Consider the following 13,491-nt stretch of genomic DNA (forward strand, 5'->3'; position numbering starts at 1 on the left):
CAGGCAGGTGTGAACAGTGCGAGAGGCCAGGCAGGTGGGCCGTGGTGGAGTCACAGGCCTCCTTTCTGCAGGACTACGAGAGCAAGCTGGAGGCTCTGCAGAAGCAGATGGACTCCAGGTACTACCCGGAGGTGAACGAGGAGGAGGAGGAGCCCGAGGATGAAGGTGAGGGGTCACTGGGCCAGCACCTGCTGTGTCAGGAGGGTCTCAGCATGGAGGTGGGCAGCCCTGGGCCCCTCCCTGGAGGTCACTGGTCAGCACTTTTGCACTGGGGTCTGGACCTGTCTCTTTAGGGGAGACCCCCTTGCCCTGGAAGCCCCGTGAAAGCAGGATTTGGGGAGCAGGGAGACTGTGCCACGGCTAGCAAGCAGCTCTGCACACTCACACACTTGCGTGTGTACACACAGGCACATATTCACATGCACACACGTACACACGTGTGCACACACATGTTGCCTCTGACAGGAGTGTCTGGATGTTGATGGGGAATGGGGAATGAGGCTGGTAGGGGCTCACCATGCTTATAGGCGTCCACTCTTCCCGTCCTGCTGACCACAAGGCTCGTGGGGTCCCCGAGGAAGAGTCCACTGTGCACGTCACCTCAGGATTCCCTTAGTGAGCATGCGCTCAGGGGGCCAACCCGGCTGACCTCCTGCAACTGTGGGCAGCGGTGGCCCACATGCAGGTGGGGAGGGGTTTGTGCCCATCTCGGCCTCTGGCCAGCTGGTCGGCAGCTTTGTGCTGGCATGACCTTGGCCTCTTCCCTTGTTTGGCTTCATTTACCCAGCGAGGCTCCCTCCCACTGCAAAGCTCAGGCGCGCCCGATTGGGGGCAGCCAAAGGCACGTAGTGCTGTGTTGGGAGGAGAGGTGGGGCCTCAGCACAAGGACAAGTCCCTCCTTGTGTCCCTGCTTGTCGTTCTCTCAAGGGCCCAGTGGACAGACAGGGCATGGGCAGGGAGAGGGTGTACGGGCCAGCACCGCCTGGGAGGACCTGGCTTGCCCTCCTGCCTCCTCTCCTGTGGGTCCTGCTCCCCACCGCTGGCCCCGGATGGCATGTGGCTGTCATTGACAGTGTTGCTCCTCAGCCACTCTCATCTTCAGCCTGACTCACAAGGCTGCTGATGGCGGCCTCTCCTTTGGGGCACGCAGAGCTTTGCATGTTCCCCACCGTGACAGAGCTCTCTGCCGGTTTCTTCTTTCTGTGTACCCAAATCGTCAGTGTGAAACGGCGGGGCCAAGCACAGAGCTCTCCCAGCCCAGGCCCAGAGTGGGAGGAAGCCTGGGGAGAGAGGGAGGGGCCCGTTCACCTCCGGCCTCAGTGACTACAGGGGGAGTAACCTTCCGGCCTTCCATCTTTTTACCTGATGACCACCCGGCTGTGATGTACACAGAGCACAGGGCCAGCTTAGGCAGTCCTGTGGAGTGGCTGACCAGACGGACCTTCCAGAGGGCGGGACATGGTGGGCAGGGTCGTGGCCTTCCTGCGATGACCACCTGTGACCTCTCCCCACAGTCCAGTGGACGGAGCGGGAGTGTGAGCTGGCACTCTGGGCCTTCCGGAAGTGGAAGTGGTACCAGTTTACGTCTCTGCGGGACCTGCTGTGGGGCAACGCCATCTTCCTCAAGGAGGCCAATGCCATCAGCGTGGAGCTGAAAAAGAAGGTGGGCTGCCCACTGGCTGCACCGTTTCCTGTTGGAGAGAGTGCGTCACCTCACTCATGAGGGGGACAGCTGCTTGGGACTCAGCGCTTGGCTGTCTGCCAGCCCTGGGGGTGGCGTAGCAGCCCTGCCTGACCTGGGCCCCCCAGAAGGGTGGGCGGTGAGGGAGCCCAGGACTGGCCAGGTGGGAATTGGCTGCCCTGCTCACGGGAGACGGAGGCCGGGTGGACAGGCAGAAAGCAGGTGGTCCCCTCTGGCGGCTGTCTGGAAGGTTCCAGTGAACCACTGTGGGGCAGGCAGCTGAAATCTCCAGAAGGTGGGAAGGAAACCTTTCTGGGGACCTGGCGCCCTGTCCCCCAAGGAGCTGATGAGTGGTCATCTTCCCCCATCACAGGTACAATTCCAGTTTGTCCTCCTGACGGATACACTCTACTCCCCTCTGCCACCCGACCTGCTGCCCCCAGAGGCCGCCAAAGACCGAGAGACGCGGCCCTTCCCCCGCACTATTGTGGCCGTGGAGGTCCAGGACCAGAAGAACGGGGCCACCCACTACTGGACGCTGGAGAAGCTCAGGTGTGGCTGGAGGGCTGCTGGGTGGACGGTGGGAGGGTCCTCCTGGGCAGGGCTGAGGCCACAGGAGCGGTGGTGGGCACAGGCTTCGCGGCGAGTACCTGCAGACACCGCTTTTCCTCCTGTTCCAATTCTTTTAAAATCAGAAGAAAAATGTGGATAGAGTCCAGCCTTGTAGAATCCTCATTCTCTTACTACCAATGCAGCAATCGTACATAAACATAGATTTGGGCGTTTTCTTTCAGAGGAAAGGACAGATAAGGGGAATGCTCCCTAGGCCCACAGGGGCAGGATGGTGCAGTGGAGGGGAGGGCAGGCTGTGGCACCGACAGAACAGGCTGGCGGAGCACCCAGAGCGGGTACAGCAGGGCCTGAAGGGTGGCTCCCCAGAGGGGCTGGGAGAGGTGGTGGGGGGCGGAAGGAATGTCCCCTTGCTCCTCCATTCAGGAAGCTGCCAGGAGGTGGATGCCTTAGCTGAGCCCAGTGGAAGGTGGAGGAGGAGCTAAGGTGGGGGTGGCGAGGAGGAAGCCTGGGCTGTGCCCCTTTGTGTCCAGTGTGAGCTCGTGTCCTTCCTAGAGCTTGGCCTCTGCTGTCCCCACATGCTCTGATTTGTCTTGAGCCTTAATTTTTTTTTTTCTTTAAGTGACAGGGCCTTGCTCTATTGCTCAGGCTGGAGTGCAGTGGTGTGATCACAGCTCGCTGCAGCTCGAACTCCTGGGCACAAGTGATTGTTCCACCTCAGCCTCCCAAGTAGCTGGGACCACAGGTGTGGAGTGCACCACGGCACCCAGCTAATTTTTGATTTTTTTTTTTTTTGTGGTAGAAATGAGGTCTCGCTCTGTTGTGCAGGCTGACCTCTAACTCCTGGCCTCAACCAATCCTTGCACCTTGACCTCCAAAAGTACTAGCATTATAGGTGTGAGCCACTGCGCCCAGCCAGGCCTTAAGTTATGGGGGTGACTGAGTCACCCTGTGAGGTCAGCACCAACAGTGGAGGAGTTGAATGTCACTCACAGGCCCCTGGAAAGCAGAACATGGCATGCCCCGCCCTGCAGGGCTACATGGGGAGGCACCAGGGCCCATCGGGAGGCAGAAAGGAGTGGGAGAAGGCCCAGGCGACAGCCTGGGGTTGTGGGAAAGGCCAGGCAGGGCAAGGAGACTGCTTAGGCTTGGCTAGTTTGAATAATTCTGCAGAGCTCTGGGGCATAGGGCTGTCCCTAGTTGTCAGGTACCTGACCCTGGGTGATTTAGGCCAGGGGGAATATTGGTCTGGTGTGTGAAAAAGTTAGAGAAGGGAGGTGACTGGGGTACAGACTTGGGACTGGTTGGTTTGTGTAGGAAAGGCAGGGGTGATGGCAAGTTGCTGACTGTCTCTAGGAAGTAGCAGGACCTGGGCAGCTCTCCCCAGCCTGCAGTGCCCCCCAAGGATATCAAAACATCACAAGTACAGAAAATAAAAATATGATTAATGTACTCATGCACACATACACATTCATGCAAACACACACACACTAATAAGCATTCATGAAGACGTGCACATATATGCAGCGTACACTCCCACAGTCACGCTCCTCATTCTTCTCCCCTGTTCTCCCAGGTTACGTGGCTTTTGGAAGGACGGGCAGCCACTGTTGATGTGGTTTCTCTTATACCTGAGACCTAGGGGCACAATGATTGCTTTTCTTTCCTTCCACAACATTTGAGGGGAGTGCTCCCGCAATAATAATAATTTTTAGGCTATTTTCTCTGTCTTCTGTGTCCCTACCTCCAGTTTGCCCTTTATTCCTTGAGCTCTTGGGCATCTGTGGCCTGATCCCCCTTTCTGAGCTTCACTTGGCTTCTCTTCTTGCCTCTCTGCCGACTTTCCAGCAGCCCAGTGCTGCCAGCACCTCGAGGCCCCCACTGCTGGTTCCCCGGCCCACCCCCTGGTGGGAGTTTGGGAGGAGCTGTTGGTGACCTTGCATGCTTAGCTGAGTGTGTTACCTGTGGCTGACCAGCTCCAAGGGCCACAGAGGGGTCTGTCTAGCAAGCCCCCTGAACCTTGATGACCCTGAGCTGGATGTTGTGGCTGGAGCTGGGCTGAGTTCATTGTCCTCAGGAGATAAGGGTGTGTAGTGCCAGCTACTGAGTGCTGGGCCTGGGTCCACATTGACCCCTGCCGTCCCTGCAGGCAGCGCCTGGACCTGATGCGGGAGATGTACGACCGCGCTGCAGAGGTGCCCTCCAGTGTCATCGAGGACTGTGACAACGTGGTGACCGGCGGAGACCCCTTCTATGACCGCTTCCCCTGGTTCCGGCTGGTGGGCAGGTGGGCACCTCCTCCCTTCCTTGGCAGAGAGAGAGACTGAGAGAGAGAGAGAGAGAGAGAGAGAATGAGAGACTGAGAGAGAGAGATGGCAGTGGGGGTAGGAGTGGGCCCTGGCCTGACACAAGGAGCGGCCCTGACAGGTGCTTTTCCAGCCCCAGACTTCCAGCCCTGTCCTCCCTGGCCTGAGGTTCCTCCCAGCCATTCCTCTCCACACACCACAGGACCTATTATTTCAGGGGACGTGGGATGGGGTCTTGGCACTGCCACCCAAATCCACTACAGGGCTGTAGCCGCCAGAACCCATACTATCCGTGTGTGAATATGTGAGGCTCCCAAGCAAACTCTCCTGGTCACCTGGAGAGGGTGGGAACATGGAGGCAGGGCTGTGTCACCCAAGCCTTAGAGACAACTGCCTCCTTCCCTGGTCTCCCAGTCTGGGGTCTGCACCCAGCCCCCTTCACCCCGTGGGACTGTGGCATTCTGAGGCCTCAAAGTGGCCAAACTCTCGAGGTCCTCATATGGCCTCAGCCACTCCCAGCCGAAACCCCTGTTCTCAGTCCCACCTGCAGGTGTCCTCCGGAACTTTCCGGAACCTTCCTGCTGGCCATACATGTGATTTCTTTCCAAGACTGGGGGCACAGTTTTGGTTCTCTTGTCTTTTAAAGCAGCATTCTCGATGGTCTGTGTGTTTGGTTTTGGTTTTAAACAGAAGTTCCCCCCAGCCCCGGCCCCAGCCCCTGTTCGTCCCTGCGAGTCGCTGGTGTTAACTTCTCTCTGTCTTGTCGCACTAACCTCAGTTCAGCCATCTCTGGCTGCAACAGCTACCCTCTTCTGAACACATGCATGAGCGAGCGCATGGCTGCTCTCACCCCCTCCCCCACCTTCTCGAGCCCCGACTCCGACGCCACCGAGCCTGCCGAGGAGCAGAGCGTGGGGGAGGAGGAGGAGGAGGAGGAGGAGGAGGAGGAGGAGGAGGACCTGGAGGACGACGTCTTTCCGGAGCACGAGCTGTGCGACGGCCGGGACCCGTTTTACGACCGGCCCCCCCTGTTCAGTTTAGTAGGAAGGTTGGTGAGGTCGAGGAGAGCATGCTGGGGAGGACCCAGCTCTTTTGCACAGGAGCACTGCTGCGGGCACAGATGGACCACTGGGGCCTGGCCCGGGCCCTCCCAGGGCAGGCGAGGCAGGTGGAGGGGCTGACCTCCTGAGGAGAGCACCCAAGGGCCCCCGGGCCCTGCATCCTTGCAGTGGGGCTGCTCACCCATCCTGGAGACGGTCGCTTTGGGCCAGCAGGGAAGAGTCCGGGTTCCAGGTACGGAAGAAGTAGTGCACCCCGGAGCTTGCAGCTGTGGCCCCAGGCAGGTGGGACTATTTCTGCAGAGAGGCCGTAGGAACCCCAGGGTGGCTCAGGCACCCAATGGCCGAGTTCCTCCCTGAAAGTCCCAGTGCAAGCCCGAGGGGCATTTGGTAGGTGAGGGCCAGCCACCCCCAAGCTGAATGCCCGTTCTGTCATTCTCCTGGGAATCAACACTGTCCTAGCGCAGGCAGCCTCACCCCAGCTCAGCTGTCATCCGGAAGAGACAGAGGCTCCCAGCTGCTCTCAGTGCTCTCCACTCTCTGTGGGGAAAGGAGCTGAACCCAGAGGCAGCCATCCTGACGCCAGGGAAGGCCTTCCTTTTAGGAGTGGGAGGCAACTGCTCACCCTCCCATCTCCCTCTGAAGCGGTGGGGCCTGGGCAAACCATGCCTGTCTAAAGGTGAGGACGACCGCATCCCTCCTGACCTCCTCAGTTGTCATGGCCAGAGATGGGGACATGTGACCCAGTGCCCTCATGGAATGTGCCCTTTGCAGAGAGAAGCTAGTTACCACGTTGCCCAAATCGATGAGAGACCACGGCTGGGAGACAGAATGGAGGCTGGGGAAGCCCAGACCCAGGGAGCAGTCGTCCTGCTCTTCTGGCAGATTTGGCAAATCCAACTGCCTTCCTGTTATCATGGAAGGGAAGTCAGGTGAAGGAAAGATCTAGAAACCTGGCTGGAGTAGTCAGAAAGTCAGCTCAGGAAACAGCTGAATTTATATGTTTTTCATATCTGAATGTTGTAAGATAATTCTTAGTAACAACCTTTTTTGGAGATTAAGATTGCTTCCCTGGGCTAGGCCAGTGGAAGTTTTCAGAAGTCTTGAGCTTGGAGCAGCCATGCTGACAGCTGAAGGCTGAGGGTGACCCCAGATCACAGAGTTTGCACGAGCTTTACTCTGTCCTTGGGTGGAGGTGGTGGAAGGAAAGCCTCGCCCTCCCTCTTGGAAGAGAGCAGGTCCCCATGGGCCCATGCCATGGATTTATTCTGATTAATTTTCCCTGAGTGTTACCAGGCTGTAAGGTGAGATAAGCTGGTCCACCAGATAAAAACTTGTGGCACCCTCCCTCTGACATGCTGTGGGCCTGTACTTCCCACTCTACAGCACCCAAGAGGGAGCAGTGGACCCCAAGACCAGTTCCATGCAGGCCTCTCTCAGAAAGCCCCGGGCTGTAGGGCCAGGCCCCTGCACCTGCTGGGCCCCAGGAGTGGCTCCGGGTGTCAGGCAGGTGAGGGATCAGGACGCACAGGGGGATGAGGACATCAGAAGTGGGGTGGGGCTCTCGCAGTCTCAGCCAGAAAGAGCTGGGTCCTTCCAACATTTTTTTCCCCTTTTGTGGATTTGAGATTTTACAAAACTACCAAACCAAACAAAAGTCATCAAAGAGAGACCTGGCCCCCATATTGCGGGGTGGTCTGTGAAGGGCTTCATTTGAAATCATCTTAATCTTTTTGGTTTGGCAAGAATTGGCTTCTCCCATGCAGCAGCTGTGCAGGCCCAACCCTGGGAAGGCCCCTCGTTGATTTTCCTTTAACCTTCTGGTAGCTGCTGGCTCTCTCTCCAAAGCTTCAGCGAAATTGGGGCACCCACTCTTGTCCCCTCTGGAAAGGCTTCCCTGGGTCCCAGCATGCGTCTTTGCACCTCACCAATCTGTGGTTAGCGCCTGCCTCCTCCCTCCCTCCCGCCACACTCAGCCCTCGCTCTGTCTGCCTCTGCTGCCGCCTCTTTCGGGCTGGGTTTCAGTCTGCTTCAAGGTACCCTGGCCTCTGCGGAAGGCCCATCCAGCACTGGCCTCCTGTGTTCCACACTGGGGCTCCTCACCCAAGGCCAGGGTCGGCCCCCAGGGGCCTCTGCCTCTGGCAGTCTGGGGCACCAGGTGACCTGGGGAGGCAGTTGGGTTGGTGACCACTGCCCATATTCCAACAGGAGTGGGCCTGGGGCTCTGATTTCCCCTGGCACAGGAAGGGTAGGAAACATGGGGAGGGTGGGTGGGCACAGGAGCTGCAGAGAGAGCAGGGCGAGAGCTGACTGCCTGGGATGAGGGTCCCTGGGAGGGGAGCAGGGCTGGGAAGGGAGTGCAGGTGTCTAGGGCTGGGTCGATAAACGTTGCTGCGGCTCGAGGGCTTCACTCAGGGTCAGCTCTGTGCCTGCCCCCTGGGCTGGCAAGACCACGCCACTCCCTTGGGTCCCACATGGTGCTCTCGGTGGGCTGGGGCCCCTCTCTCTTGGTATTTGCAGCATGGCTGTGGATGGCGTTTCTCGGCCTGAGATCCCGAGAGCCACTCTGTGCCTTGGGTGTGTCTGCGGCAGGTAGGGACAGGCCTGGGCTATGTTCTGGCTCCCAACATGTCAGGTTATTTCTGGCACCTGAAGGGCAGGTGGGGGGCATGGCCTGCCCAGGCCTGTCGCCTGGGAGGGTGTCTCCACTGGGCAGAGACGCCAGGCTCCAAGATGCCAGGCACCAGCGCTCTGCCCCATCGCCTCACACTTCAGGTGCATCGGTTGGCATGGTCTCTTCACAGAGTGGGGGGGCACCTTCCAGGCCCAGCTCACAGCTCTCTTGAGGCTGGTGCTGCCACTGGGGCAGTGGATTCCGGGTCCCAGAGGTCCCTTCTGGCTGAACAAGTCTATCACCAAGCCAGGCAGACTGGGACGGGCAGTGGGGAGGGGAGAACACCCGACACTAGAGCCACAGCCAGATCCACGTGTCTCACTGGTGGCCTGGGGCCTGGGTCAGTGCCATGAGGATGCTCACAGGGTGCAGTAGAGATCGGGGAGCATTTGGTGTCAGACCCCAGGAGTCCTTTTCATTGTATAACCTCCACCTGGATGTCCCTCAGGGCCCCACCCCCAGCAGTCCCCACCTTTGGGGCACAATCTGGGCTGCATCTTGCCCATCTGTTTGAAAGCAGCAGCAGTCTGTGGTGCTGCAGTATCTGGGTCCCCCCAGCTCCCACATGAGGACAATCTGAAAAAGCATGAAACAGTCAATCTGCTGAATTAATCAGCTGTGGAACTAGGCAGGTGCCCAGGTGAATTGCCCACTCAGAGTGGGTGGGGAAGCGCCCATGGAAGCCAACCCTGGCCCTAGAAGTAGGCGGTGGAGCTTGGTGTTCACACAGTTGAGCTGGAGAGAAGTCCCACGCAGGCCCTCACTGCCAGGCCCTGACCACTTCCTTAATCTCTGTGCCTCAGGCTCTTCCTCTGTGCGATGGGGTATAAGTACCACATTTCATCGTTCTAGTGTGCTGAGACCCTGGGTGGATTTTGTGCATCTCCAAGAAAGAAGGGTGCCGCTGGTTGAGTTGAGATGGCTGTTTATTAGGACGTGCCCTGGCGAGGAGATGGGGGTGCGCTGCCTCCCAGGAGACAGAAGAACAAAAGGCCCTGTGTGCTCACCACGGTGCTTGGCCCCTCGGGAGCCTCTACAGATGCTGGCTGCTGTGATTTCTGCCATGATGCTTCATAATGGGATGATCTGAGCCTGGGGCTGTGAGGGACTTGGGCCTCCTCGAGCCCAGCCCCTATCTGATTTGTGAGGCACTCGCGTCTGTGCTGTGCTGCTGGTGCCTGAGCCCACGGTTGGCAACATGGCAGAAGGCGTCCCCTCAGAGTCAGTTCCACACAGCATTTGTTCAGCAGGGAGGCCCTGTGCAGACAGCCAGGAAGGGGCCTGCCTGCTGCAGTCTCACCATGTGACTTGGGACGGGCCTGGCCCCTACCTCAGTTTACCTGTCTGTGCACGGCCTCAGACCCCTTTGGACCTGGCCTTTCAGGGCAGTGGAGGAGGGTGAGGAGGGGGTCAGGTGAGACCCTGAGAGCTAAGAGTGGGGAGGGTGTGGCCCCTTCCCTCACTCAGGTGCAGAAGTCTCCTCCCTCTGGGTGGGGTCCTGGGGAGCTCAGAGGTTTGTGGGTCACCTTTGTGGTGCTGTGAGTGACACATGTGGATGGCCCCAGAGCCCAGGGCTCTGCTCACTGCCAGCAGCCCCTGCGGAATTGCCCTAAGCTTCTGGGAAGGCAGCTCTGGCGAGGGGTCTTTGGGGTAGGAGAGGTAGTGTCTGACCCTGTCTGGGTGGCCCTGGACAGCTATAGCCTCTCCTTCCTGTGAGGCTGTGCCAGTGGATTCAGGGACCCCGTGCCTGAGTGTCCTCACCTGGCCCACAGTGGGAGTGGTCCCGGGTCCCGCCCCCTCACTGAGGGCCGCCCTATGGGCTCCCTGCAGAGTAGGGTGGGGGTGGGGCAGTCTCTTCATACTCAGTGCCCTTCTGCCCTCCAACCCTGGGATTTTTGCAGTGGACACTGGCTCTGGGAAAGGGTGGGGTGGGTAGGGACTGGAGGGCAGGGGCTGGCTCAGAGCCTGGCAGCGTAGGCTGTCCCGCCTGGTCTCCTTACGTCTCGCCCAGTGTGGTGCGACAGCCACTGGGAAGAGCCCGTGCTGTCTGGTGGCCCAAGTCCTGACTCTCGCCAGCCCCACTCCTGGACATCTTAGCTTTGCTCAGTTTGTAGCAGCCCCTTTTCCCACCCCCACTGTCAAGCAGAGACCCTCGTCCAGGAGTCCGGGGTGCCCTGGGGAGGGAAGGCATTTCCGTCCCCCTCCCAAGGGGATGCTGGTGAGTCCCTGCCTGTAGGACACCCAGCAGGACTGTGGGGAGGGGACCCCACCCTGTGGGCCTCAACGTCCTCTCGTGACTAGGGCCAGGCTGAGTTTCCATGGGCGCTTCTGGACATAACCCGGGTGGGTGGCCCAGGGCAGTGGAACCCCAGCCCCAGCACTTAAGTCAGGCAGAGCCACCTGCAGCCCTGTGGGTAACAGGTCCCTCCCTGATGGGCTCCGTGGGTGTGGAGCACTCGCTTCTTGGGGGGCATCTTCAGAGGGCGTGTTGTTCTGGGGAGAGGGCCCAAGAAGCCACCAGGGGCTTCCTTTACCCCAGGAGGGAGGACCGAGGAGACTTTCAGGCCCCTGGAGGGCAGCGAGACCCTTTTCCTACTACAAGCCTTGCCTGGGCCATTTTGCGGTGGGGGCAGTGGTCAGGTCTCAGTTTAGCAGAGCCACTCAGAAAGCAAGGGAGGTTCCATGGGGATGTGTAAAGTCAGAATGAACGAGATGGCCAAGGGGAAGGTCCTGACAGTTGCTGGGATGCTGGGGCCTCTGAGGAGGGTTGAGGCAGCCGATGAGATGAAGGGTGGGGCTTCTGCATTGGGAGCAGGAATACCCGGGGCATCCATGGACCCATGGGCCACAAGGCCGAGCTTGACTGTGATGGGGAGGCAGGGCCTGGACCCCCAGGGCCACGTGGGGCATGGATGCCCCTGCAAGGAACTTGGGTGTCACCAAAGGCATGGGAGGATGTCCGACTGGTGCCTTGAGACCTTTCTGGCTGCTGTGGAGCCATGGCAGGGTGGCTGGTGGTGATGGGACAGTTGAGGGGGGCTTCTTGAAGACTTTTGAGGTGGAACTGATGGATTTGATGAGTAGGAGAGGCCACGGTGCTGCTGGTTTCGACTTGCTGCTGCAGGGAAGTCGGGGGGGTTAGGGGGTGGAGGGAGCAAGGTCAGGAGCCCACCTGAGAGAGGTGTTGGACATTCACAGCCCGCTGAGTCTCACTCAACCCCTCATCAGTATCTGCTCTGGAATTGAGGGCCCCAGGCACGACCCTTTCCCATGCTGGAGGTCACGGTGCTCAGAGCCACACCTGCCTGGAGCAGGAAGCAGGGTATCCTTCCCCCTGGCTGGGTGGCGTGGGTCTTCCAGGGTCCTCTCTGTCTTCCCAGCTGCCCACATATTGGTCAGCACAGGGAACGCAGCAGGTGTCTGGCGACTGTAGTTGCTCGTGGTCTCTGCCTAGGCTGGTCCTGGGAAAGGAGGGGTCTTGGTGCTCTGGGTTGCACCATGGCCCTGGGGGTGTCCTCAGGGCTCCATTCAGCACTTCCCTGGGCCCTAGACTAGGGGTGCCTCATCTTGGCCAACTCACCTTGGAGCTCCCACCTGCTGAGTTTCTGTTCAGGCAAGGGATTCTGTGGGGTCCGTGAGTGTCAGGGACCCCTAGGAAGTGGGCAGGAGGCAGAGCAATGCTGGCCATCAGTGCCAGTGTGAAAGGGTGGGCAGCACAGTGTGGTCTGGGTCCTGGTCTGGCCCCTGTCCTCCTTGAAGCAGGCTGAAACCTCCCTCCTCGGGTGCTCCCTTCTCAGGCAGCCAGGTCCGGGCCCAACTGGGCTGTGCCTCTGCTCGCCGCGGCTCATTCCTCGTCCTCCTCTCTGTCCCTTCACCTCCTGTCTCCTCCGAGTGCCCACCCTGCCTGTCCCCGCCCGCTCTTGCTGTCCTGGCCCTGGCTGTCCTGTCCGGTGGCTTCCCTCTGCTTTGCAGCTCCGTGTTGTGTCGTGAGCCAGGCCATGCTGCCACCGCTGCCGTCAGAACACGTGTGGAGGGGTGGCCCATGACCACAGCCTCTACTTCCCCCCAGGGCCTTCGTGTACCTGAGCAACCTGCTGTACCCCGTTCCCCTGGTGCACCGTGTGGCCATCGTCAGCGAGAAGGGCGAGGTGAAGGGCTTCCTCCGTGTGGCCGTCCAGGCCATCTCAGGTGCGTGTGGGTCAAAGGCCGTGTGTGGCGTTGGAGCCTCTGGGGCTGGCTCTCACCTCTGCAGGCAGAGGCAGGGACCTGAGAAGGGCCTTCTGGCCTCATGTAGTGGTCAGTGGGAAGCTGGCCTCAGCTGGCCCTCCACTCTCCCTGGGGTCAACCTGAAGCTGTTTTTCCACCCTGTCCTTAGCTGGCTCCTGGGGCTGCTGCCCCCCAGTGCGCCCTGGAGGGGAAACCCCTGCTGCCCAGCTCTTAGCTCTGGCCTCCTGGACTCCCCGGGGTCAGCTGGGGGTGCCTTGGGGGCCGTGCAGGCTGAGCCCAGTGCCATCTGAGCCTGCTCTGGTTGGGGGTCTCCACCTTCCCATCAGGCAGCCCCAGATGGACCCAAGACCACCTGGATCCCTCCCCCAGCCTGCTGCAGAGCAGGTGCTCTCTGTCAACACATCCCACCCACCCAGCTGTCTCCGCAGCCCCAGGAAAGGCTTGCGAGGCGCCGTCCCTGGCCCCTGGGCCCTGCTCAGGGCAGCCCTCCCTGGGGTGCTTCTGGTTCCCTGATGCACTCCCTGGTCTCTCAGGCACAGGCCTGTCTGCCTCCACACTGGGCCTGAAGATGCAGCCCCTCCCTTGGGGGAGGTGGAGACTGGCACTGCTTGGCCCAGGCCTGGCCGGCTCCTGATGGCGGGAGGCACCAGCGCAGCCCCAGAGAGCCTGTGAGCCTTGGTTTGCTCACATGTAAACGGGATCCGTTGTAGTGCTCCACACCGGATAGGAATGTTGAAGGGTACTCGAGAACACAGATGTGAAAGAGCTTGGCTGCCTGGGAAGCTGCAGGGCAACAGGCGGCTTGTGCCATGAGGGAAGGTCCCACTCCCTTCCCAGCCCACCCTGGGCTCCTGCACCAAGGTCTCCCCTCACCAGGGACCACTCTTTTTCCTCTCAAAGGCCTTGGCTGCCTGGGCACCCTGGGGAGGGAGTAGTACAGACAGACAGGCAGGCAGGCAGATGGATGCAGAGAGG

At 60.0% G+C, this 13,491-nt stretch overlaps 1 protein-coding gene across 1 annotated transcript in view; it reads left to right on the top strand.

The window, feature by feature from the left end:
* The window catches only part of KIF1A (kinesin family member 1A), a 111,968-nt gene that overhangs the window by 61,991 nt on the left and 36,486 nt on the right, over window positions 1-13,491 (top strand). Inside the window, exons 24-29 of the mRNA XM_011996393.1 lie at window positions 72-165; window positions 1,515-1,663; window positions 2,055-2,233; window positions 4,401-4,538; window positions 5,336-5,605; window positions 12,359-12,477. Coding sequence (XP_011851783.1) covers window positions 72-165; window positions 1,515-1,663; window positions 2,055-2,233; window positions 4,401-4,538; window positions 5,336-5,605; window positions 12,359-12,477 — 949 coding nt within the window. The remainder of the gene's footprint in view (window positions 1-71; window positions 166-1,514; window positions 1,664-2,054; window positions 2,234-4,400; window positions 4,539-5,335; window positions 5,606-12,358; window positions 12,478-13,491) is intronic.

Source organism: Mandrillus leucophaeus, unplaced genomic scaffold, assembly GCF_000951045.1.
Source record: "Mandrillus leucophaeus isolate KB7577 unplaced genomic scaffold, Mleu.le_1.0 Scaffold510, whole genome shotgun sequence".
Taxonomy (NCBI): domain Eukaryota; kingdom Metazoa; phylum Chordata; class Mammalia; order Primates; family Cercopithecidae; genus Mandrillus; species Mandrillus leucophaeus.